The sequence below is a fragment of the Crocodylus siamensis genome, chromosome 11 (genome assembly GCF_052110815.1).
Source record: "Crocodylus siamensis isolate JL-2025a chromosome 11, ASM5211081v1, whole genome shotgun sequence".
Classification (NCBI taxonomy): Eukaryota; Metazoa; Chordata; order Crocodylia; family Crocodylidae; genus Crocodylus; species Crocodylus siamensis.
The window spans coordinates 66,271,730-66,284,527 of NC_143405.1; the positions used below are offsets into that span (position 1 = coordinate 66,271,730).

Below are 12,798 nucleotides of genomic sequence, written 5' to 3' on the forward strand. Positions count from 1 at the left end.
TTCCTCTTCCTCCTCATGTCCCTCCTCCCAGGCTCTGACTATGAATCACAGGCTGACAAAAACACTGGTATGAAAAAAGCAAGCTATGTCTGAGTTACAGGAACAAATGCAAATCTTCCTAACCACTATGCACTAGGGCGGGGGGGGGAGAAAACACAGCACTTACAGAATAAACTGAACCAGTGGAATTTCAGCTCAGACATGCACGCAAGCTGTTGTCTGGGCAAGAACCTGAATTAAGATGTAGCTGAGATCAAAGTGTTGCAGGCATGTTTCTAAACTGGAAAAGCATCCAATTCTGAAATAATCAAGTCAACAGGAAAGCATATCAGATCACAGTCGGTATTTTTCCTCTTTTCCCCCAGAGCCAGCCACCGGCTACACAGAGAAGAGGCTCTCTATTTTAGACCTTTTGATCGTTTTCAGAAAACTTTCTCTGCATGCACCTGGGGAAAGTTTAGCTCCTTAATGTAGCAAAACAAAATTTTTAATTTTAAGCCAAAACTAACACATTTACCTCAGATTTCTAAAATCCAGTCTGCCAAAACACGCATTGCATTAGGAACATATTTACCAGGGAAACGCATCTCACTGAGGCCCTGGCCCTGCAAAGACTTATGTGCATGCTTTAGAGCCCGAGGCAATACTTTCCACTGGCCCTAATTCAGCACGGAGGCCAGTGAGAATTTTGCCAGACGAAGACCTAATGCCTTCACATTCTTATCTTTAAACCACAGGATTCTCAGAAGCCTTGCTTATGAACTGTATTTCTGCAACCAGATACTGCAATTCAGTCATCTGACCCTCTAGCCAAATATTATAGATGGAGCTTGCGCAACAAAATGGAGATTAAATGGACATATGATTTCCACACTTCTATATTAAAGACGCTAAAGATATGCAGAGTTGGGGAAGAGACAGAAAGTATAACAGGGATAGTTTTGTTTGGGATTTTCTGGCGCAGTTCAGGGGCACTGCCATGTCTCTCATGAATCTGAGAGGGATCAGCCTGGCTCAGCCTCACCAGGCTAATCAGCTCTGAAAAATCTCAGTGCTCACTATTATTTTTAGGTGGCGTCAGGTAACAAAGCAGAAAAGATAACACATAAAAAGCCAAGCTATTCAAAATGTCCAGGCACAACAGCCAGAAGCAAGAGGCAACAAGCAGGTCAGGAATAAATGTACCAGGAAAGAATGTGGATTGCCTACAGCTGTGCACCCAAGAGAACCCATAGTCCTGCCTTTCAGGAACACATCAAGATTTTGTGAATATTTTCATTTTGAATTATAATTAATCCCTACAGGAGGAGTTTAAGCTTGTTAAAGTGTCTGAACTCTGTCCAAGTCCTTACCATCTATACAAGTTGCTTCCAAAACTCCAAACATCAATAACTAGGGACTGTGCTTCTTAAAGAATCAATGAAGTTACACACTTGTATGCAATGCTGAAGCTATTTTATGGAACTCAGTGGAGCAGCAGATGGAAAAATGTAATTTGGAAGTGTCTCTTTGAAGATGCTCTCAAAAGCCTGAATAAGGAGTTAGGCTGGAAGGGGTAGGTCAGCAGCAGAGCACAGAATCTCTCAACTTTCCACAGCTGCCAGGAAGGATTTCCTAAGAAAAAGGATGCGTCTTTACTCCCAGCCAATGGAAAGTAAAAAAGTGTGTTGCCAAAGACTGGCAATTACACAAGTTGTATAGCATATCTTCTATTACTTAAAATAAGCTTGTCCCAAGGATAGTGGCATGAGCGCTGCCCATGAGTACGACTCTCATGCACTGCTACATCACAGATCCTCCAGCAAACTCAAATGAGCTGCACCACACTGCATCTGGCCTTAGTCTATTTTCTGTTGCTTATACTCACCCCCAAAACCTGTGTTCGACATGGTAAACGTCACAAGCTCACTCTTGTGCATTCCTGTCTACTACACTTCACCAAGTGGTCAGTTATCTTTCCAGCAAGGAAATTAAAATCAAAAGCAGCCTTAAGGTCCTGCATTCACATTACACATGACAGGGAATGGGAGGGGAAAAGTGAATCATAAAAATCTATTCTTAAAGGATCAGCAGCATTCCCACCATATGTTATCTGCCTGATACTAGACTGAGTGTTTCTTATGCTCCAGGCTTCCCTGCTGTAAATGCCAGTCACTGTGCACCCTGTCCTTTCCCATGCAAACTAAAAGAAGCAACTGTCCTAAAAAAGAAAAGAAAACACACAGTAGGTTCACTGTTTAACTGAGGAACATTTTGCAGTGATACAGAAACCCATCACATGATAAGCAGCATCTGGAAGTGCTTTTAAAAAAAGACAAATAATAAGAGACTGCAGTGCTTAATTAAAAAGGTCAGTATGTGCCTCCATTTTCTTCAAGTGAAAGAAAAAAGGGGTAACACCACACAAATCCAAAACAAGTTACATTGCTGCAGGAAAGGATTCAATACCAGCGAATCTCTTGTCTTTGGATTTAACTGGTCATACTGAGGCTACAATCAATATTTCCCATGGCAAAACCTAGACCAGAATTGCTATTTGTTTAAAAAGTAGTCTTTGTAATTGAGGTCTTTTCCTTTGAATCCATATAAGGATTATGATTTTCTTGTTCAGTTCATTGTCATGTTCAAAAAAGTACTTATTTAAAAAATACAGAATATCAAATAAAACAAAACTTACATATTGGGGGGGGGAGAATTTACCTGCAAACTATTATTAAGCAAGTCAAAATCACTGTATCTTCTCACAATCTGAAAAATACAAAGAAAACATTGAAGAAACACACTAATATTTTTATCCTTCAATTTACTTATTACAAAACTCTGCAAGGGGGAAAACAATCCCTACTTAAAACCTTAGCTCTTCTAAGCTTCTCTACAGAAATCCACAAGTAATAAGTTTATACTGCTCTGTGAGCAAGCAAAAGAGGAGACTTGTTGTTCATGGTAATGTCTGAACTTGTATAAAAATAGCTTTCTAGCTGTAGTTTGATATTACAACAGCTTTGCTGTAGTTGTTTGCAGACACCTTGCAATTTTTGCATGTTAAGGACAACATCACTTCAAGATCATAGACTTAAAATTTAGGAATAAGTTCAACTCTTCCCAGAAGCCCTCAGACACCTTTTCAGATGACAGTGCCATTATTAAGGATGTTTTTATTTATTTATTTATTTTTAGTACAGCAGGGTCTGGCCAAGACTGCTCCAGGACTAGCAGAGGGGCAGATTTCAGTTCCCACAGTTTAAATTTAAAAACAAAAAGACGACTGTCATCCTTGCACAGATACATAATGAGAACGTACTGCACAGGTTGTTTCCCTGTGTGGCCTGCAACAATCACCATACAGGGGACCTTGTTTTCTGCTATCTCCAGCAGCTATATTGTTTTTCTAAAAGGAAGAAACTAGACAAAATGTTCCTTTTTGGCCAAAAGTACTGAAACTTGCAACTGTTAAATAAGGAGCCAAAAAGTTTATTCCAAAAAAATCTCAATTATATTCAAAAACTGAACCAAACCATGTGGAAGAAAAACAAAACCATGATTATTTCTCTTGCTCAAGACTTAAAACAATAAAAGCATGCTAGCAATAAGCATGAAGGATCAACATGAGGACTTTGGTCATGTCAGTTGACTGGAAATTAAAGGACTCATCCAGACAGCACTTACCCAAGGACAATGCCCCACCAACCCTGAAAAAAGTAGTTGGACAGACAGTGAGTGACGCTCAGCCCAAGAGGCCAGAAGTGAGTCCATTTAGGTCATGCAAACATAAGAAGGCAGGCCACACAAACTGTTTATTTGGAAACCCTGATTGCTGAAGTCTTTATGCCAATCATTACAAAACACAAAGTTCACGACCAAGCACATTCAAGAATTTAGTGTTCCTGATTTTCACTCTAAAATAGCACAATCTCTAGCTTAAAGTAGACCAGGCAGCATAAACTCAAATACTGTCTGTTCCTAGGAAGACCTTCTGTTTTGGTGAATCTTAAATCACGAGGAAGTTACCTGCCAACTGTTTTCCATGGAAATCCCTCTCTGCACACGAATAATGTATTCCTAGAAATGAAGGGAAGAAGAAGGAACAAAGTTAGCAGAAACAGGAAATAAATGTTACTACCACTGTGCATTTAGCAATTCGAACTTCCAAACAGCATAGCACTCAGTGTAGCACTCAGCTCTGGGGTCCTGGTTCATTGATTCATCTTTGGAATAGTCACCTATGCTCCTGAACACCGAATGATGAAAAAAGAATTTCAAGAATTTATAGCTTTCTGAAGTGTTTATGCACTTTCTTTTACATAAAGACCATACTGAAAGCATGCCATGCAAGAGCCAAGGAAGATCTTTGAGGAACATATAAATAATCTCCTAGAATTAGAGCTGAAGAGTTTTCTGTTAAATATTCCCAATTTACCACCCCTTGCAAATTACTGTGGAGAATTTAACTACATGAAGAAGGGATTATACCTAGTATGACAGGTTTGAGGAATCAACATACATAAACTGCTCCTGATGACAAGACTTTATTTTCAAATGCACAGCTAATGTCCATAGCTTACAGATAAAGCATATAATTATATCAAAAACCTTACTGAATCACATGTATGTTTTAATAATTGGTGATTTGCCTTTATTCTGCATTCCTTAGGATTAAATATTTTCGAACTCTCCATTTCCACGTTCTTTTACACTGTGCCTACTGAAACATGGTGCCAGGTTACTACAATAATATCATTAGATACACCTTATAAAAACATCTCACTATAAAGTAAATGTATTTAAATGACTAGTTCAGGGGTGGGCAAAATGCAGCCCGCCAGGCCATTCTATCTGGCCCACGGGGCCCCTAAAACATTTAGAAAATTAATATTTATCTGCCCCTGGCTGCCTGTCATGCGGCCCTCAATGGCTTGCCAAAACTCAGTAAGCAGCCCTCTGCCCGAAATAATTGCCCGCCCCTGAACTGGTCCCATTCAGAGCTACAAAAAAAAGTTCTGATTTTACTAATTCCTACTTCAGATATTAAAATATATATATCACAAACATGTATGTGGCACTTTAGGGAACACAGAAAGATAGATGTGGGCCTTGGAGATTTGCATGCTAAATTTTAGACAGGATATAACTAGCAGGGGAGGACGGAAAGAAAAGTTAAGCTGGGCTAGGAGTGCAAGTGTGCACAAGCTATATACACTTTAGCATGTGCACACTTCAGTGGTTCTTTCTTTTTTTAAAAAAAACCTTATTTCCTGCCAAGAGATAGCCCTAACTCCCTGAATATTCATGGTAAGAGATGTGAAGTTCAAAAGCAGCAACAAAGCAAGGATCTCCATAAGATCATGCAATACTCATCATTTGTAAGCAATGAGGATCACAAACTAACCCAGCTCTTCAGCCATACAATCACAATGACTAAGCTTTCTTCTAGGTTTGGATCAATTTATATCAGTGATGCCCAACTTTTTTGGGGTGCCAGCTAGATGAGCAGTGTGGGATTTAGTTTACACCAGCCCTGTATGTGCCAGATCAAGCCCATTGCTCCAGCCCCACACTAACCTGATCCAGAGAATGAGGCCACATGATCTGGCCCATGTCGCTTGGAAATCCAGCAGCAGTGGCAACATTAATTGCCACCATGGCCAATTTATTGACCTGTGGGGAGCCCCATGGGCCAGCTGACAGCTTGGAGCTCCAGAGCTGGGTTTTAGGCTACAGGCTGACTACCACTGATTTAGACAGGTTAGGATTGCAACTGAGCACCCAAGTTATTGGAATGTCAGACTCTTAAAGCATTATAAAATGATGGTTAACAACCCATTACAGCTGCCAGCTGATACCTTGTGGAAACTGTTTTACACAGCCAGAAACAGCTGAAGGGTTATCTTCACAATCATTAAAAAGTTACTAAAACAACATAAAACTTAGTGTCCTGCAGAATGAATCATGGGAGCCAACACGTCAGTGATTCCCAACCAGGGTACTATGGTATCTTGGGGTGCCGTGAGATCCCTTCAAGAGTGCTGCGGGGTGTCGCACAACATTAACACTCTTAGGTTTTCAGACATGATTGTCAACATAAACCTGGAGATTTCAAATAGAAATTCATAGCTGTGGTCTTTCCAAGTTCTTGGCAAGAAAAAAAATTGCTCGATTGTTTCTCCGTAGTCAAAAAAAAAAAAAAAAAGAAGTGAAAATGAAGAACTGGCATTTTCTGTGGGGTACCTCAAGTCTCTTCAGGGGTGTCTCGGGTCTAAAAATATTGAGAACCAGCGGTCTAAACTAACCCAGAGTCTATTCACTCAAGTTGCTTCCAGAACATATTAGTGAACAGTCAAGAACACTGCTGCCTCTTCATTTGTCACCTGAAGCACCATTTCTGATTAATGCCTATCAAGTCTCAATATCAATTTCTAATCAGCCAGCCCCAAAAAGAGATGCTAGGCCAGCGAACAATGCGTGGAAACTCAGAAGCAAAGAAATTGAAACAATGCCACTCAGGCTTATCTAGCTCTGGATTTTCTAGTCAACCCCAATTTATATCAGTCTGACTGAGGTCAGCATCTGGCCCGAGACACCCACTGGTGACAGATGTTAATTAAGCAACACTTGAAGCTCCAACGTCACAACCAACATGTGGCTTTTCCTGTTTTCAGATTTCTAATCTGTACTTTAGGAAGCAGTAAGAGACTACTTTGTACACACATAGGAAACAGCAACAGCTTATTCAGCAAGTCGCTAAGAAACTTGAGCAGCTTCTCTGAAAGAACGTAAAAGATGATGATTCATCACATGTGGTCATTCACTTTTTTCTACTGTTTTTAAAGACGCAGAGTCATTGCCCAACCTCCACTAGCACTTGCTCTTTCCCCAGTGCTTGACCTTTACTAGTGTACTACAGGAGAACATACTACAGGCGATTGGGACATACGGCTGCTGCTGGATCACTGCTACGGAAAACACGGCATCGCTCAGGTTGATAATGTTCAGTTCTCTCCCAAATAACTAGTGATGACAGTTTCCCTCAGCTCCCCCCTTCCAAGCCACTGAGCCAATCCTCACACCAATCCAATCCAAATTCACCTTGGAAAAAACTGATTCAGTCCACAATTATCTTACTCATGAGGCATAGCAAACTTGCGTCTCGCACAGCTGTGCTTTGGTCTCCCAAAACATCCTCAACAGCCTATCCCAGTTCTGTCAGCCCTCCCACAACTTGAAATCTCTGGCTGGAGCTCCACTCCTCCTTGCAGGGCGATCCACAACTGCATGAAGGACAGCCTCCCTCAGGTCAGACACAAAGGTACCCATCGTGCTTCTTCTCCACCACCACAGTTGGGGAGAACTAGCTTCCCCAGGGCTGATTCTGCCTGTGCCTGTACAGGGGAGGCCAGAAACGGGGCTGGTGGGCAGCTGCCGCAGAGAAGCCCTGCCGTGAAGGATAACAGTATTCCCAGTGCTCAGAGCCACTTCTTGCACCTAAGAGGGCTGCACCAAGGGCCAGTGACTCCTACTGTGACAGGCCAGCGACCATTATTTGGCACTGATGACACACCATTTTCACATGAGCACAGATGGGCTTTTACCTTTCCAGGGAGAATGCCTGAATGCAAAACAGTCTTGAATTGAACTTTTTAAAAGAAGAAGAATACAAAATAAGAGTCCAGTCTGCATTGCCACAAAAATTTTAAACCAAGAGCCTCACACGGAACAAGACAGGCTACATTCACAGAATTAAATGACAGGTGACTGTAGCATGAGAAGCTATACCAAGACCTTCTTGAATCTAGCTAGCACAGATGACAACAGTAACAAACATCTGTCATAATTTTGTAGAATTCATGTTGAAGTAATGGGAAATTACCATACCTGTCTTGGTCATACCATTTTACCCAATTTAGATGTTGGTACATTATCTTTATTCCAGTCCTCCAAGATTTACCCAATATTCCAGGGTAGTTACCAACAGAAGGAGCAGCTCAGAGCTCCTCAGTCAATTCTTCTAACACTCTCAGATGCATGTCCAATACAACAGATTTTAAAAGGTCTAAATTTTAGCAGCTTCTGTTTAACATCCTTCCTAACTGTTGAAACAGAAACAAGACAACTCTGCAGGAGCACAACAGGAAGAAACATGGGTGGAGGTGTCAAAAGGTTGGATCCTAAAGAGATCAAGAGCCACCAGTTGCAATTGTGAAAGATTTCTACTGATGAATCCCAAAGTAGCTTCTGGCTTTGAAACTGCAGCTATGTCACAGGTTCTTCACTCCCTGAGTTTAAAGACCCATGACAGCTTCAGTTTACACCAAAAGCTTGGAGGCAAGAACAAAACACAAAGGCCTTTAAAACCTTCAGGTTTTTAATGCTTGAAACTGGAAACCTAATTAAGCACACACTATTAACAAAATCCCTATTTAAGTACACTGGATTGGAACAGTTTCTAATAAAAAGGTTTTTTTCAGGGCCTCTTAAACATTTGTTTGGAAAATCTTCTATAATGGAAAGTAGAAAAATAACCAGGAAAGCAGCTCAGACCTGGAGATCCTTCTCTGAATAAAGGGCAAAGTACAAATGTACTGTTGTACAACATGATATGAAGCCATCTGAGCTGAGATACTGTTAGCAACAGCAACACTCAGCACTGTTTAAACACCACCACGTCTGAGGATGCAGCGGAGTCCTGTGTAAGCTTTACCTTTATTCTAATAATGATCCCGCCATTCCATTAATAACATTTTAAAAAAGGTGCCCACAGATGAAAATTATGGGTACAAGTTTATATTCACTGGACTTTATTGAAAAAGATAACCATTTTTGGAGAGAACAGAGAAACAGATGCTTTCCTTCCACCAACAGCAGCACCTAGCTACATCTCCTGCCTTCATGAGAGCACTCTCAATTTTGGTAATGGTGACTTGTAAAGGATGAGTTTACACGAGGAGAACAGAATGCTGCAGGGTGCTGGGCACTCTGAACTCCTGTAGGTATCAGTGGAATAAGGAGACACACAGCACTTCACAGATGTCAAAGAGATGATAAAACCAGACATAGTCTCAGACTGTGGAAAGGGAAGAGTCTTGTTGTAGCTATGATGGGCCAGGAAATTGCGAGAAACAAGGTTTGTTTTTTTTAATCACATCTCTTCTTGGACTAACAGTATAGTTGGAAGAAATGTAGACTGTTATAGTCTGGCACAAGCCACTGAAGCATTTTGACCATAGCCCACATTGAAGCCCTGTACCCTACTACGATAATATTCACTACTAGAACTTTGGATGTCGAGATGTATAATATAAACTGTGTGCTTATATGGGTGCCTTATTTAAACTCTGATTTTGTCAAAGAAAACTTTTACTAATTACATTATAGTAGAGTTTGTTGTTTGCTGTGTTTTTTTCTTAAAGAACCTCCAAGAGCTGTCAGACTTAAATACTCATATTTCATTAATACTTTATTATAAAGTAATATTCAATATAATATCATTTTCAATATATTAATATTGAAAAACACAAAGGGGATGAATTCCCTGCAAATAACGGAACAAAGATTTGCAGATGTTCATAGCTGTTTATTTCTGGGTTTCTTTAAAACAGCAGTCTAACAAAGTAGTCCATTCTAGGACACAATGATAGTTTCAATTCACATTGCAAAAGTTGGGAATTAATTTCAGAAAATAAATAAGACATGTTTGGAGAACATGCACACACACCCTCTGATGGTCTCTCTGCTCTGAGTAGCTCTGCAGATGCCATATCCAAGTATGCAACTCTTCCAGCAGGGATCTGAAGAAAACATCCCATTCTCAAGGCTTCAAAATGCAAATTATAAAAAAGCAATTTTTCATCTACAAGATCAGAGTGGTAAGTAGCACTGCAAACCTAGTAAAGCCTCTCTGAGGAAAACGACTCTGCTGCAGAACACAACATCTTGACATTAAGCCACTTAGAAGCAGTTATCTTAACACACTGGACACAATTTTACACCCACTGAGAGAAAACAATGGTAGGAAGAGCCAGCATCTTTTCAGTAGCAGCAAAATTCTTGGTGCACAAGCACAACCTCATTTGGTAAGAATGAAGAACATATCGCTGTGCTGGCAAGAAGCTACATGACATATGTTGCTTAATGCACAACAGGAAGATGCTCAGATCATGAAGAGGTGAATGTAGTATAAGTAGCTATAGCAAGAACAGAAAGAGTCTGAATGAAAAATGGATGGGGACCTGCCTGTGCAGACTGAGTTGCAGGATGTGGTCCTGAATACAGTGTTTTCAATGTGGTGCCCTTTAAAAGCATATAAAACACTAAATCACTTGGCTTGCAAAACAAAGAGGAGGACTACAGTAGGTACTGTGGCATGGAAACAATCCGAGTCCAATTACACATTCCAAGACATTTCAGAACCTTTACAGCCCACGTAGTAACAAAAACATCCCAGGAAATAGTCACCATGCCCGCTTGTTAGTCACTGACAGATCAAGTTTACAAGCAAAATGATTCACATTTGTACTGGGACTGTGTTTTGTTATAATACTGTCAGCATTGAGATCTGACAATCAAGCTCTGTTTTGGTTGGGTTTTGTTGTAGGGAATTTGAGGGTTGCCTCTTCAATCACCATTGGTAATAAAGATTCAGCAGCCAGGTGACAACTCTGTTGCTACAACCCGAAGCAGAATGGACTCTTATATGGGTACTGACTGGTATTGCTAACTAAAGCAAGAACATTTGAGCCCACATGACTCAAGAACATATGGGGAACAGGTCTGTTGACTGAAAATGTAATTTTAACAATCATTTCTCTAATAGCCAAACAATAATATTTGCTAGGAGCTTGACATGATTTTGTATGTATTCTTTGTCAAGTAAATGTTCTATTTATTAGTACAAAGTGCAAACCCTCGTCAGAACATGTTAAATACCAGCTTTGTCCCCTCTTTGGCTTCTGGCTAATTCAAACACGTAATGGATTATTTATTTTGTAGTTTCTCCCTCATCTGCAGGAAACAGAAATCCAACTGCTGCCAAAAGTAGAGCTCTATTCATTAAAACAGCAAGGCAAATGTTAATATAAAAGTAATGTCACACCACCCAGAAAGTCATACTCTATGTAAATTAACAGATGCAGGCTAATACAATTATAGAGCCAATGCTATGCATCAACACTATTTGTGGTCTTACATTTCGTATTTTTTAAATTTCTCCTGCAGTTCATTACCTTTCCCTGGTATTCAAAGGTTTACTCAGAACTGCAGCCAATTTCTGCACCTACAGAAACATCAAGCTATTCCTACCATCCTTGTCCTATTGAAACACTGTTGTATCGAACTGACTTTACATCTTGAGTTTTGCAATTGCTTTTGCAAAACCAAAGAGCTGTAGAAAAGGGGGGGGGGTTTAGAATATAAATCCAACATAAAGGTTTTAGGTGATTGTTTAATGTTTTGCTTTAGGTGGTAGACTACTGATAGAGCAGAAAAACTGATTTTATTTATCCAAGCAGCAATACAAAAATAATGAAAAGGATGTTGGAACTTTCCCATATTCACTTTTAACAATCTTGGATGTTATCAGCAAAAGAAAAATTAAAATCCTTACTTCTATAAATACTGAACATTAACATGGACAAGGAAAAAACTAAGCTGGATGTTGGGAAGAGTTTTCTAACCATGAGAGGAGTTAAGCACTGGAATAAAATTACCAAGAGACGCTGTGGAATCTCCATCATTGGAAGTTTTTAAGTCTAGACTGGACAAACACTTAGCTGGGATGGCTTAGACAGGGATAATCCTGCTGTGAGTAGGGCTTAGACTTCAGGATATCCTCAAGTCCTTTCCAGTCCTATTTTTCTATGATTTAGATTAGGGATGTGCCATGCCACTGACAAACAGTCATTTAGTTGCTGTCTCATTCCTGGAATGTTAAATTGTCAAGCCTTGGCTCTCCAAGTATTTGTATAGGGTAAACATGTTTGTAGTAAGGGTCTCTCTCTCTTTCGGGGACAAAGACACTAATCATACTTTGTAACCTTTTCAATTGTATTTAATATTTCTATTAATAAAATATCAGTATCAACCAGTTCATTATCTCAAGAATATAACAATATATACTCCTCTTCTTGAAGGAGTTCATTCATGCACCTACTCCACTTGGAAATATCTGTCACTAATTTATTTTACCCAGGAAAACTCAAATCAAACATGTCTACCACCAATGAATCTCTGCTTTACTGTTCAAATTAACCTAGTTTTACCATTCAGATAAACAGTCAGGAATGGAAGAGGTCAGAAGATGACTTATACCAAACAGAAGTCCAGGACTGCTGTGGCTCTGCACTGCCCCGCCCCTGTATAAACTCTGTATACCACCTACCTCAAGAAAAGATTTTCTCCAACTCTTAGTAAGGCACCTACACTTAAAAAAAATTATTAGAAAAATATAAGCATTCAATACATCTCTGAAATCAAAAGTGCAGTGCTGCATCATTTTGATCTTTTCTGCATAGTAGAAGAAATTCTTATTATATTTTCTCCCACGTGCATTCATAGAATCACAGACAGTGAGGGTCAGAAGGGACCTCAGATGGTCACATGTACTTCAACCCCCTGCTCAAAGTAGGACCAGCCCCAACTAGACCATCCCAGCCAGGTTTTGTCTACCTAGGTCTTGAAAACCTCTAAGGAGGGAGACTGCATCACCTCTCTGGGTAACCTGTTCTACCTAGTGCTTTTAATATTCTCCTTGTGAGAAAGTTTTCCTCATATCTAACCTCAGCTTCCCTTGTTGCAACTTGAGACCTC

At 40.0% G+C, this 12,798-nt stretch overlaps 1 protein-coding gene across 6 annotated transcripts in view; it reads right to left on the reverse strand.

Moving 5' to 3' along the window:
• PXK (PX domain containing serine/threonine kinase like) overlaps window positions 1-12,798 on the reverse strand; it is a 43,072-nt gene that overhangs the window by 28,491 nt on the left and 1,783 nt on the right. For 5 of the 6 annotated variants that reach the window (XM_090022914.1, XM_090022913.1, XM_090022911.1 and 2 more), the window contains exons 2-3: window positions 4,009-4,059; window positions 2,701-2,748 (exon numbers count right to left, since the gene is read on the reverse strand). In XM_090022914.1, the coding sequence (XP_089879040.1) occupies window positions 2,701-2,748; window positions 4,009-4,059 (99 nt within the window). Of the gene's footprint in view, window positions 1-166; window positions 292-2,700; window positions 2,749-4,008; window positions 4,060-12,798 lie in introns of those variants that run through there. The other variant, XM_090022917.1, reaches the window with a different exon arrangement.